Here is a 13,719-nt window from a genome sequence, read left to right on the forward strand (position 1 = left end):
TGTAGAGAGCGATAAGGTCGCCCCTGAGCCTCCTCTTCTCCAGGCTGAACAACCCCAGCTCCCTCAGCCGCTCCTCGTAAGACTTGTTCTCCAGACCCCTCACCAGCTTTGTTGCCCTTCTCTGGACTCGCTCGAGCACATCCATGTCCTTCCTGTAGCGAGGGGCCCAAAACTGAACACAGTACTCAAGGTGCGGCCTCACCAGAGCCGAGTACAGGGGCACAATCACTTCCCTAGACCTGCTGGCCACACTGCTTCTTATACAGGCCAGGATGCTGTTGGCCTTCTTGGCCACCTGAGCACACTGCTGGCTCATATTCAGCTGACTATCAACCAATACTCCCAGGTCCTTCTCGGCCAGGCAGCTTTCCAGCCACTCATCTCCCAGCCTGTAGCTCTGCTTGGGGTTGTTGCGCCCCAGATGCAGGACCCGGCACTTGGCCTTGTTGAACTTCATAGAGTTGACCTCAGCCCATCGCTCCAGCCTATCCAGATCCTCCTGCAGAGCCTTCCTGCCCTCGAGCAGATCGACACACGCACTTAGCTTGGTGTCATCTGCAAACTTACTGAGGGTGCACTGGACGCCCTCATCCAGATCATCGATAAAGATATTAAAGAGGGCCGGCCCCAGTACCGAGCCCTGGGGGACACCACTAGTGACCGGCCTCCAACCAGATTTGACTCCATTCACCACAACTCTCTGGGCCCGGCTATCCAGCCAGTTTCTAACCCAGCGAAGCGTACACTAGTCCAAGCCCCGAGCAGCCAGTTTCTTGAGGAGAACGTTGTGGGGAACTGTGTCAAAAGCCTTACTGAGGTCAAGGTAAACCACGTCCACAGCCTTTCCCTCATCCACCAAGCATGTCACTTGGTCATAGAAGGAGATCAGGTTCGTCAAGCAGGACCTGCCTTTCATAAACCGATGCTGACTGGGCCTGATTGCCTGCTTCCCCTGCAAGTGCCGCGTGATGACCCTCAAGATAATCTGCTCCATGAGCTTTCCTGGCACTGAGGTCAAACTGACAGGCCTACAGTTCCCCGGGTCTGCCCTGCGGCCCTTCTTATAGATGGGCGTCACATTGGCTAGCTGCCAGTCAACTGGGACCTCCCCCGATAGCCAGGACTGCCGATAAATGATGGAAAGCGGCTCGGCCAGCTCCTCCGCCAGTTCTTTCAGTACCCTCGGGTGCATCCCATCCGGCCCCATCGACTTGCGCACATCCAAGTTCCGTAGCAGGTCGCCAACCACTTCCTCATGGATAGCGAAGGCCACATCCTGCTCCCCATCCCCTTCCACCAGCTCAAGGCACTGGGTATCCAGAGAACAACCGGTATTGCCGCTAAAGACTGAGGCAAAGGCGGCATTAAGCACCTCATATTATGAAAGCATATCCTCAAATTTTACTTTTTTAAATGAAATACACAATGATATTACTTTATTTTTAATATGAAAAATTTATAATAGGGGCTTGAGTTACTTGGAAAAAAAAAGCAAAAAACAAACCTAACATAAGAACCCAGTACCAAATTTTCTCATCTTACCTTACTCTAAGAACAATGAAGGAGCCATCTTTCATTCCAAGTGCTAACTGTGATCCATCAGGACTGAAAGAAACACTCCGCACTGCTTCCTCCATATTACAACGAGCTATCAAGGCATGGTCAGCAAGACTCCATAATCTACATCAAAGGAAATTGGAAACAGTAGCAGATTTTTTCCTGACTGCACAATAGTTCAATATTACCAAGAGTAAAAATGACAAGTCTAACCGAATTGTAAGGGCCCATTTGTATGTACGCCTTATATTAAGATTTTAGAATGCATTAACTTCCTTTCCAACCATGGAATGAAGATATTTGCACTGACTTGAACCAACAGACTTTCATATACGTAGTTTTTAAAACTTCAAAACTGCTTATCAATCTAGAAGAGAAAAATGGTATACAGTGACTGCCTGATTCAATATATGGAGACAGAATTTTCCGACAGTGGCACTAAACCTCTTTGCAAATAACATCAAATGACAACCCAGGTTTAAATTGCTTCCAAAATAAAGGAGTCTTTACTACTCCCAGTTCTAGCAGGAATGGCAGCTCAGACCGGAACACATATCTGCGACAGCAAAAAAGTAAGCAGGATGAAGAAAGTCCTTCAAGCTAAACTACAAGCATTCTGTACTATTTCCGGACTCATTAGCTAATAGAATTCCCCTAGATGAATAACAAAAGAATGCAATTTTCTGTAAACAGATACGGTCCATGCAGACCAGGGTGAAATTTTCAGCGGAAGTGAAAGTAATACTCACAGAAAGTAAACATTCCAATCACGGGGAAAATTTTCTTGTTACAACATTTAATAAACTAGTATACAATACTGCATGCTGATTTGGTCATTTACAACATTTTAAATAAAATGAATCAATAAATATGTCATAAGATGGGGAAAAACAATCACTGTACCTATATTTTAAGAAGGAACGAAGGGAGTTTCCCAGATCACTACAAGCTGGTTAATCAGATCTCAGTATGCAAGATTTAGAAAAAAAATAGCGAAAAGAATAATTAAACATATGGAAGAAAATGCATAAAAGACCTCTTGGGGTAGAAAAATTAAGTCAGCAATACCCAACTATCTTTATTTTGAGGACAGCATCAAAGATCTAATGTATTTGTTAGAGATTTATAAAATATTAAGTAAAATATTTTAACACTAGTAATGTAGTTATTGGCAAAACTTGAGAAAACATTAATTTATACAGGAACTGTAACATGATATTAGATAAATTTTTATGCAAGCATTACAGAAAGAAACAATTAGGCTGGATGGAAGATACTACCGAGATTTCTACAAGCTTTGGAATAGTATATTTAATATTTTTGCTAAAGACACCAGCACAAAAGATGAGAATGCTAATGAAATTTGCTACGGACAGCAAGCTGGGAGGCTCTGTGAACCCAGAGATGGATTTATCAAATTGGAAGAAACAGAGGATTCTTGATGATGAAACAAATAGACATGGAATGAAATTTAACTAAAGCCCATATTCTCAGAGTCTCATATCTAAAATTGTGCTGTAAGCTTGAAACGTAAGTGGAACCAGCAAAAAGAAGTAAGATCCCACACTGTTTTTTCAATTATAGAATGACTATGATCCACGAGTGAGTTGCAGACAGGAAAAAGGAAATCTGATCCTAAAATATATCCTGGGTGCTATTCCAGGAGGTACATAAAAACGTTAGCACACAACACAGTGACCTCACCCAGCATATTCTTTACAGTCTCCCAAGAAATTTGAATAAAAACAGGAACAGATGCAGTGAAGGATTATTAGGATGATTAAGAGAATGAAGACTGTATCACATTAAAGAGGACCAAAAGAGTTGAACTTTTATACCTTAGTGAAACAAAGGCTGGGAAGGGATAGTATTGCTTCCAAAAATACAGCAGTAGGGTAAACATCAAAGAAGGAGAAAAAGTTATGTTGAAGGACCATGTTGGCACTAGAACAAATAGGATAAACAGAACATGAATATACCCTGAAAATGAGAAGGAAATTTCTGACCACACCAGCAGTAACATTTAGATGCATCCTTGAAGTAAGAGTAACAGGAGAAAAAAAAATAAAGACGGAGTTTGATAAATTTAGTAAAAGGATTATAGTATTTGACTGCCTGTATCGAAAAAGGACAGCACCCTGTGATCTCAGCATTTCTTTTCAATCAGAAACCCTTTGGGACGTGTCAGGTTAATGTTATTAGGGTCAGCCTGGTTTTCTCTTAGTCTGAGAGAATTCAAGGATGAGAAAGAATTTGAAAAGATGTCTCAGTGAAACAATGGCATGTACAGTTTCCTGGTGAAAAATTTTTGTGGGATGCTAGTACTGTCTTCAAAGACAAAACGGAAGTAAGGATCGGATGCAAGATTCTTAAGAGCTATGTTAGAGGTCCTAGAACCAGAAAGGATTTGGAAAGATTTCAAAAGAAACACCAGGATAGTTTGCCTCCAAAATTGCTGCTTCCAAATGGATCACTTTGCTCAAAATGTTAGGAGCATAACTGCAATACCTGGCAGTGCAAGCAGAATAATTCAATTTTCTAAAAAACAAAAAAAACAAACATACAAAAACCACACCTTTTTTACTTTATTGAATTAATGAAAACATCATTTTTTAACAATAAGTAAAAAATAAATCATTTTGTGCATGTGCAGGCATTTGTATGCACAACTGAAAAATGAAAAGCCTGGCTTTGTTTATAAAAATAAGAAAGGTATTTTTGCTGGCAAAATGCTCCTGTACATTGTTCACGTTGTTTTGGAAAGAGCTAGATAAACAAACTACTTCTGTTTACAAGTGCCTCTGTTTTCAAACAAGGCGAAGATGTGTTTTTAACATTCTTCAGAAAGTTTCCAATGTGTTTGTTTAAATGAGTGAGTTTTAGATGCCAAAACAGGCTCATGAAACATGACTTTATTAGTAAATTTTCCAGTCTTTTCTGTCATATAGCTGACATATGAGTTTATTTTTTGGTGCACATACTGATTACAGCCTCCCAGGAGGTTTACTAGCAACCACTTCATATGCAGAAACAGCCAGAGATGATGGCAGAAGCTTAACTGCTGGTTTGTTTCATTCACCGGCAGAACAACACTGCGTTAAAAACAAACAAACAAAAAAAACAGACATAAATATTCAAATTGATTTGTATAAAAATAGGATTCTATATCAATCTTCTCACAAATGTAGGAGTAGAGAAAGAGATCATTCAAGAAAAACAGACAGCATAGCTGAGATGTTCTGCCAGAACAGCAGCTATTTGCGGTCCTGCAGCTAGATGTTACACTGCTATGCTACAAAAAGACAGGTATGAATTCCACTGAACAAACATAATAAGTAATTCTGTATGCCTCCACTGGTGTTCAGATGACAATGAAGTCTCTTCCCTATTCCTGTTGTAAGAGACAGGAAGCAAGCAGCATTCCTCATTGATACGGCTTTGAAATTTAAAATTGAGGAATCCTATATTCAGTTAGTCTTCTCTCAGCTGTGCTAGGGAAAATCTAGAGAAATTCTCCTTAATGCTTCTGAGGTCCTTTTCATTTAAACATGTCATTTAGACATGAGAATGTAATCTAGCCTACTAAATAATTTTATTTGCAAAACAATTTACTTTATACTATAGATATTCTTCTCAAAAGAATGTGGTAATCAAATACTAAGAAAAATGATGTAATAAAGTAAATGGCAATATAGAACCATTCCTGTCAATACAAAATCATTACTAAAATTCATCTCATAATGTTAGGGATGCATGAAGTTTCTAGGCAAACAAATTCAAGATGCTTCATTTCCCTACTGCAATTTTTTCTGGTTTGGGACTGATATTCCCTTCCGTTGTGGAAAATCCTTTTACTAACAGAATTATCTTTCAGTTTCAAAACTATTAATCTATTTCCTTGCATTTGTTGCTAAGACCACACAATTGCTCTAAGCCTGCAGCCCAAAAACATTAAAGAAAAAACAATATAGGAAAATCCTTTTGTGTACATTTCATGTTACTGAAAACGAACAAGCATTTATGTATTTCTGTGGAATTCCTCACATGAAGCATTTGCATATAAAAAAATAGCACTGCCTGAACTAGAATTCAAATCCCACATTCCCTAGTGCCTAACCAGCTAAATGAGTGTATGTTGGAACGCAGCAAAACATTAATGTTAATAAACGCACATTTTATAGAATGGCTATGTTCAAAGGCATCAGTAATACAATAAGAACTAGAACAACAATAATAAACATAAGAGCACAACTAAGTAAGGCTTTATGTGCACAAAGAACATGCTTTTTTAGATGGGCACAAGTTTGTTCCACGCACACTGAGTCAGCATTATCCAGCTCCAAACCAGAATGGTATTACCATGTTATACCAAAGTCTTAGTTGGCATAGTTTATTAGCTTCAGGCCAGTACTATGCTAATCCCAGCATTGCAGCTCTTGTTTCAGAATGGGCTTGAATCCCACTAGAACGAAGGCAGTGTGAATTTGTGCCTGCCTGTAAAACTGTGAAAAAAAAAAAAAAAAGCAGAAGAGACCATCCCTGCATTTTTATGAACTGAAAGAAATAATACTAATATGTAGGAAACATGGAGATTACATGACTGTAGAGACTAACTGGAGTTTTGTTAGTTTCATATTTGAGAATTTAATTATGGGTAGAAAGAGATGAGGAATGGCAAGAGTAGAAAACCAGTACAAGTAAAAAGGGAGAAAGGAAAAGAAAAAAGTGAAACTCTAACTGACAGAGGTGTTAGAAATTAGGACAGAAGGGTCAAGAGAAACCTGACAGTAGGAACCCTAGGGCAGTAGGAAAACCAGAGCTTAGGAAACCAAGCTGTCATGAACCCCACTGTATGCACTCTGCATACAGTGGGCAACAGAGAAAACCATTTGAGGAAAAGACTCAGGAAACTGCCATAACAAAGCCAGGATTCCCAGAAGTCTCTCCCATCCCCACGTGTACCTTTCCCAGGGATGAAAAAGAAGGCTGAGAAGAAGTTTTGCTGAATCTCTTTAATCCCAGGTAAGTAATTATTCACAGTGGGCATTGTCCACATCCAGTTGAGACAACATACAACAGCTGTGTGGGTATGGAACTTGTGTTCAGTACAGCAAGCATCTGAGCTTAAATCCAAACATTAATCCAAATGTTACTGTAATATCTTACCAAGCATTAAAAAATTATTAGTTTTTTTCATCAGCTTCTCAATTGGTCAAATTTTAACCAGGAGAGGAAAAGAAACATCTGAAAGACCTTTTTCATTAGGGTAAACCAGTGCATTTTCATTAACCTCATTTTCTGGGATTTAATTTAATTGGGTTTAGATTAAATGTTCTAAAATGGCTGAGTCAGACACCTGCTGTGCAAAAATTCAGTCAGTTATTTAGGCTTTAGGTTTATCGCATCGCATAGTACTACCTAATGAGAAGTATGAGGTGGCTGTTGTATTTAGATACTTAAACCTGCTGTTCAGAACAATAATGAGCACTGAAAGGAAAGTACTCCAGCATGTGTTAAACCCAAGTATTTGAACACAAATTCTGATTACTTTTACATGATGTGTGGAGCCCAAATAGAGAAGAATAGAGAAGAGGCTGAAGAGAAGTTGCTAAGAAAAACATGGAGAAAAATAATATTGTCTTAATAGGGTCTTAACATGAGGCCAAAAAAGAAATAATTTACAAATATGTCAAACTGACATTGCTTAAAAACAACGTGTACATGATTAAACATAAAAAAAAAAAGATGTAGCCTTACCTTACAGACCGATCATCGCTTCCTGTGACTGCTAAAGGCTTCTTTGGATGGACTGCCAAGGCCCAGAGCTCTCCCTCACAATGTCCCTGCATAATCAGCATGGGTTTATCTCTCTCTCTTACTAACACCTCAAATATTTCACTGTCCTGTGTCCCTGCTAAAAGTCTGTCTGCTTTCCAACAGACACTTCGGATGGACAAACCTGACGGGGGGACAAAAAAATGTTATATTAATGGCAACGACAAGACAAAGCGATAGTACAGTGAAAATCACTAAGACTTTAAGAGTTAATTTATAACAAACATCATGTTTTGAAACTACGTCTTATATCACAGTTGATTAAAAACAGTTCTGTTAAATTGTCTCCGTTTGACAGAAAAAGACAAAGTTCAATTCTGGGAAAATGCTGCCTCTAATATTCCTGCTGCCAGTTTGTCAAGGGATTAAGCTTTTCTGCTTTGCTTACACCTAGGAATTTACTTTAAAAATAATAATAATTTGATATGATTTAAAGATGTAAATTTTCAATTAGGTAAGATTCCTGTGTCAAATACTGAATCATAGAATATGCCAAGTTGGAAGGGACCCTTAAGGATCACTGAGTCCAACTCCTGGCACCACACAGGTCTACCCAAAATTTTAGACTTTGTGACAGTCCAAACGCTTCTTAAACTCCAACAGGCTTGGTGCAGTGACTACTACCCTGGGGAGCCTGTTCCAGTGTGCGACCACCCTCTCAGTGAAGAACCTCTTCCCGATGTCTAGCTTAAACCTCCCCTGCCTCAGCTTGACACCATTCCTGTGGGTCCTATCACTGGTGACTAAGGAGAATAGGTCAGCGCCTGCCCCTCCACTCCCTCTTGCGAGGAAGCTGTAGATTCTGATGAGGTCTCCCCGCAGCCTCCTCTCTTCCAGGCTGAACAGGCCAAGTGACCTCAGCCGCTCCTCATACATCTTCGCCTCTAGTCCCTTCACCATCTTCGTTGCCCTCCTCTGGACACTCTCCAACAGTTTTACACCTTTTTTGTACTGTGGTGCCCCGAACTGCACACAGTACTCGAGGTGAGGCCGCGCCAGCGCAGAGTAGAGCGGGACAATCCCTTCCCTCGACCGACTAGCGATGCCATGCTTGATGCACCCCAGGATCCGGTTGGCCCTCCTGGCTGCCAGGGCACACTGCTGGCTCATATTCAACTTGCTGTCAACCACAACCCCCAGATCCCTCTCTGCGGGGCTGTTGTCCAGCGTCTCGTTGCCCAGTCTGTATGTATAGGCAGGGTTGCCTCGTCCCAGGTGCAAGACCCAGCACTTGCTCTTGTTAAACTTCATGTGGTTTTCTCCCTTTTTTCAGCATTTAGATTTTTCCATATTTAAATAAATAAAATGGTGATCAAACTTTTAACGGCGAGTTTAAATAAAATTGTTTATGCTCAAGTTATCAAAGTTCTCTGCTTTTATCCAAACTAATTATTACAGAAAAATAAAAAACAGAACCTTGCTTTGCATACCTTTTAGAGAGCTTTATCTTATTCCATGGATCTGATCATAACTTTGCAGCTGGAATTTTACTAGCTACAAGCTTAAAAATACAATCTTAACAGGTTGAGCAATGAATTACAGCACTGAGTACCCCAACATATGTGACTGTGTTTGAAAACTAGTGTTTTGTATTCTAAAACATCTTTTAAAGTAGGGAAGTCTGCTAGCAAATATTTATGAAGAACACTCAAAAAGTAGAACAGCTCTAAGACTGAATTTGGTTTAGTTACCCTTAGCTGAGAAAGAATGCTTCAAGCCAGAACGTTAATGGATTGATAGCATTCTTTGGCTGATTGCCTCCAGGCTTTGTATCTTCTATTTCAGTAGATGAAAATTTCTAAGTTTGGATAATGGGTCTAGATGCTGTGAGGTGTGAATGAATAAAAAAACAAAAACATTTGTCATGTAATCAAGGTCAAACATGTCACATTTTCAACGTATTTGGAATTGAATATTCAATGCAATTAACTTCTAGTCACATAAATAAAATTTACTCTAAGCATTTTGTATTATCTCTTGAGAAGGGCAAAATAATCTTCATTTATTGTCTTGTCCAGTTCCAGTACCTTTTAATTTTAACAGTTTCATTCTATGATCCAGCTAAATTTCTATAGAATTTTTGACTCGAGTTTTCTTTATAAACACTAAAGGCCATAGAAGCAATGAAGCTCAGATGATAAGTAGAAAATTGGTATTGTTAAGATTTAGACTATTAATGACAACTTTTGATGTGGGAAAGGTATTTTTTTCCTGTGATGTGCTGCACATAAGGAAAGATTCCACACTATAAGAATTTTTACTAATATTCATGTGTATTTAAATATAAATGGCAAGTCTATGATCTGATTTTTACTGGTGATGCATCTTATTTTAAAAACTTTTAGTACTCCTCTGTACCAATGAATGAGTATATGCTGAAAAAAAATATTCCTGCTACCCTAGAAAGGAGTTTTAAGTTTGAATGTTGATGTCTTTGTAAAATGCTTTGGAAAAAATGTAATTGGAATGAAGGTCATGGGTAAGCAACTACGGCAACCACCATTGCTTCCAGTTACCTATATGCTTAAACTAGTGGATGACATACTGGACAGACACAGCAGAATAGTACTAAGGCACAACTGAAACAGCAGGCATAAGCTGTATCACACTGAAAGAACACAAGAGAGAAGAAAGCCCAGAACAAGAACAAGGTGACAAGGATATAAGTGCATGCTTGGATTTTAGGATTTTATGACCAGCAGCCATCCCCAACGTCCTTTTTTTTTTTTTTTTTTTTTTAATATAGTTCTAGTGATACAGCAGTCATACAACACTTCACAGATAGTCTAAATGATAATGCTTATGACCACACCATCTTTGATTAAGCTCTGGTAAAATTTTGCAGACTTGCTTAAGTCAGTTTCTTGCCATTAATGCAGACAATGCTTTGACAGACAAACATAAAACCTGAAGGATTTAAGTGCTTTCAAGACAAGATTTGGACAATGTTTAGTTTTTAGAAAATAGTTAATTTATTTTTTAATTTATAATTTACAAAAAATATACATTAAATAGCAACACAATTCACTTTCCAGAAATGATTATTTTTACTACTTTTGCCATGCAATAAGATAGTAAAATTCTTTATTGACTGTCGCTCAGACATACAACTGCTGTTATGATGTCTGGTTCTGCTTAGCTACTCCCATCTAAGAATTCTGTTTCTTTTAACATTTAGCAGGCAGCAAAAATAAAGGCATCAAGTTAGAATCACTGAACAGCACGTCTAATAGGAATTTTCCCTCACTAAGCCCTTTCTTGATTGAACTTTATCAAGTCCCAAATCCCTTTTTAGGCAAGCTGTAGAAGGATAGCTAGGTGCTCTCTGCAGATAGACGATGACCTTTATGAATAATTACAGTTCTGTAATATAAGTTATTATTTTGTAGTTAAATTTTTCCATATAAGTTTTGTTAACTACAGTCAACTAAAAGTAACTGAAGTCAGCTAAAGTCTGTCATGCCCTAAGTATGGACACATCCCAGGTAGCAGGAAGAGCAAAAGCTTGCTTCTACTCTGGTTTCATGAATGTGTGCAATAACATTCATGCCCAGCATCACTTCATAAGGAGCAAAGGAGGATGACCATGCATGTTTTGTGTGTCAGCACTGCTTTCTTTGTGTAGCCCTTCATATAAGTTATTCTGACTTTTATTAGGAACAGACAGCCTGCAAGAGTGCTATTAGCCTGAATGATCTTCCTAACTCACAATGCAGGCTGGCTTATTTCTCCACAATTTTTATAAGGTATTTCTAAGTTGATTAAAACTGATGTAAACTATAATAAGGTACTGCAAATGTTTTCTAGGAAGTAATATTAAACATTATGGTTCTGCCTGCAAAAACCTACATTAAGCCAGAATTATACAGCAAATGGACTACTGGCTGGGTGTTCTTGACACATTTTTTAAAAGACAAATTTTGCAAGTTTACACTACACGTAGGCAAATTGGCAGAGCAGTGTTCATCCAAGGCTGCTGGCGGTTTGCTTGTTGGATGAGCCTAGATATCACAAACTTATGGATTTTACAAGATTTAGAATCATCAGCCAATCTGGTTTAAGTAAATTGAAAAAATAAATGTAACAAGCTTGTTACTAGATCATAGGCCAAAACATACATAATTGAGAAAGAAAATGTTATCCTCCGTAGCTGCCTCCTGACTATTCTGATGGTAATTATAACATGAAGATTGTTGGAAAATTTAAGTTAAGAAGCAGGGAAAATAAACCATTACAAAGCTGGCTGCCAAAACTATGTAAAGCCTACTTAAGGCAAGCAAACAGACTGCTGTATTCTCAATCCAAATGGATGTGTAGAATTCCCAAAAGAACGAGTTCTTGATAAAGCATACATTGTAACTCATGAAGATTTTAAGTACTCTTAAAATCTGAATCACAAAACAAAGAGATGACTTGTAGGAACCATGATTAGTTTCAACAAACATGATGGTCAAGAATTTAATAGTAACCTCTCCACTAAATATACCAAGTGCTACCATTCCAAATGAACCTAAATGGTGTGCTTAGATGCTCAGAATCTATCAATAGCAGGTTCCAAAAATCTCAGTTAAATGAATTACAATTAATAAATTAAAATTTGGCTAACTTAATTCAGCTGTCTGTGATTAATCAGTTTTTGTTTTCTCATATTTCCATCGTTGGGAGCAGCAACGATAAGCATCCTTCTATTTATATGATGAAATACAGAAAACTTCAGGCTACATCACTGACAGAATAAAAAAGGAACACAGATCTTAAAAGTAAATACAGTCATTAAGCAAAAAATCAGCAGTATGCAGAGACATTTATGCTTGAAATTAAATTGTGTTATAACCCATTAACTAGATGTGTGAAAAAAAAAAAAGTAATAGCTCCTTACCTTTGTATCCTTGTTCAGTTTCCCTGAGATCAATTTTAGTAATTGGTTTGAAATCAGTGTCCCATAACCGAATGCAACCATCTCTCCCTCCAGTCGCAAAACCTTCCTCACAAGCATACATACTAAAAATTCCAGCCTGTTAACCAATAGTATAACAAGTTTCAAAGTTCTTTACGGTCAATTTAAACACATGAAGCAAATGTTTTTGAATAGATTCTTGTTAAAGGCTAGGAACTGCTAGGCAGTAAAATGTTGTCCCATCCACATAAGGCAAACCAGCAAACACAAGGGGACACTTTTATTTCAAGCGCTCTCATTCATAGTGATTTATGTAGAAATTTGCATACAGTGATATAGACCGTTTGCAGAACTTTAAATTTGGCTTAGTTAATATTATGATGGGAATTATTAAATGAATAACATGGAACACTTAAAATAACTTGTTACCCTGAATAAACAAAACAGGCAAACAAGCGATAAAAATATTCTTACAGGTGCAGAGATGACTGAGACATTCTTTCATGAATTCAGTTCAGATGTCATTTGGAATCTGACAGGAACTGAAAGATTGTCAATTCATTCTCACGTTTACTCCCAGTTGAAGCTTTTATGAAGAATCAGTCTTGAATGTTTGGAATTTCAGTGGTAAGATTATATTTAAAATACGACCATTTACTTACCAAGTATTTTTAGGTAAACTGATCATACCTGAAGCTACTCAATCTGTGAAACTTTATGTTTAGAAACTTTAGGATTAATAATAATAATACTTTAGAAACTTTAGACTTAGAAACTTTGCTTTAGTCTGCTTGGTTAAATCAGTGCTAAAAATATAAGTTCCGTCATTATCCGTTCAGCAGCTAGCACCTGCTGACAATATGTAAACAAAGTAAAAAAAAATTACAGATAAGTTCTTAACTGATGAACTGTCTTAAACGTTCTTCTGACCTGAAACAGAAGATCTTTGAAGATAAGCCTTCATGAAGTTTTCAAGTCAATGAACAGGTAATTTCAGAAATTGATGTTATAACAAACAACTTACGCTATGCGCTCCTTGAATCGTGCGAACTAAGTTTAGCCCTTTCCAAACATAGATGTCTCCATTTAAAGCACCAGAGTACGTGACGTCTTCTTTTGCGCATGCTAAACAAAGGATAGTTTGCAGATCCCCTGTTTTACCAAATATTCCTCTTTTTGCTGTCAGTGCGTTTCCACACAACGTCCAAAACTGAAATGTAAATGACATATTAGGAAAAGTTTGTGCAGATTTTTTTCATATTAACGTGCAGATCTCACAGCTGTACATCCTTACAGACAGACACTTAAATGACTCCTGTAGTCCTATGAGACTACCCATTACTTCCCAAATTGCCTGCTTACCAAGAACAGGAAACCCTGAGGCAAATGCAGTATAAGTCTAAGAAGAAAACAAACTGATCAAGCTGCTT

The 13,719-nt window shown here is 38.0% G+C and overlaps 1 protein-coding gene across 7 annotated transcripts in view; it reads right to left on the bottom strand.

The window, feature by feature from the left end:
- EML6 (EMAP like 6) overlaps nucleotides 1-13,719 on the bottom strand; it is a 137,608-nt gene that overhangs the window by 64,560 nt on the left and 59,329 nt on the right. For 4 of the 7 annotated variants that reach the window (XM_066995418.1, XM_066995415.1, XM_066995414.1 and 1 more), the window contains 5 exons: nucleotides 13,314-13,499; nucleotides 12,272-12,407; nucleotides 7,315-7,516; nucleotides 4,539-4,649; nucleotides 1,543-1,680 (listed from right to left, as the gene is read on the bottom strand). In XM_066995418.1, the coding sequence (XP_066851519.1) occupies nucleotides 1,543-1,680; nucleotides 4,539-4,649; nucleotides 7,315-7,516; nucleotides 12,272-12,407; nucleotides 13,314-13,499 (773 nt within the window). Of the gene's footprint in view, nucleotides 1-1,542; nucleotides 1,681-1,770; nucleotides 2,741-4,538; nucleotides 4,650-7,314; nucleotides 7,517-12,271; nucleotides 12,408-13,313; nucleotides 13,500-13,719 lie in introns of those variants that run through there. The other 3 variants (XM_066995417.1, XM_066995416.1, XM_066995420.1) reach the window with 2 other exon arrangements.

The sequence above is a fragment of the Anser cygnoides genome, chromosome 3 (assembly GCF_040182565.1).
Source record: "Anser cygnoides isolate HZ-2024a breed goose chromosome 3, Taihu_goose_T2T_genome, whole genome shotgun sequence".
NCBI classification, from domain to species: Eukaryota; Metazoa; Chordata; class Aves; order Anseriformes; family Anatidae; genus Anser; species Anser cygnoides.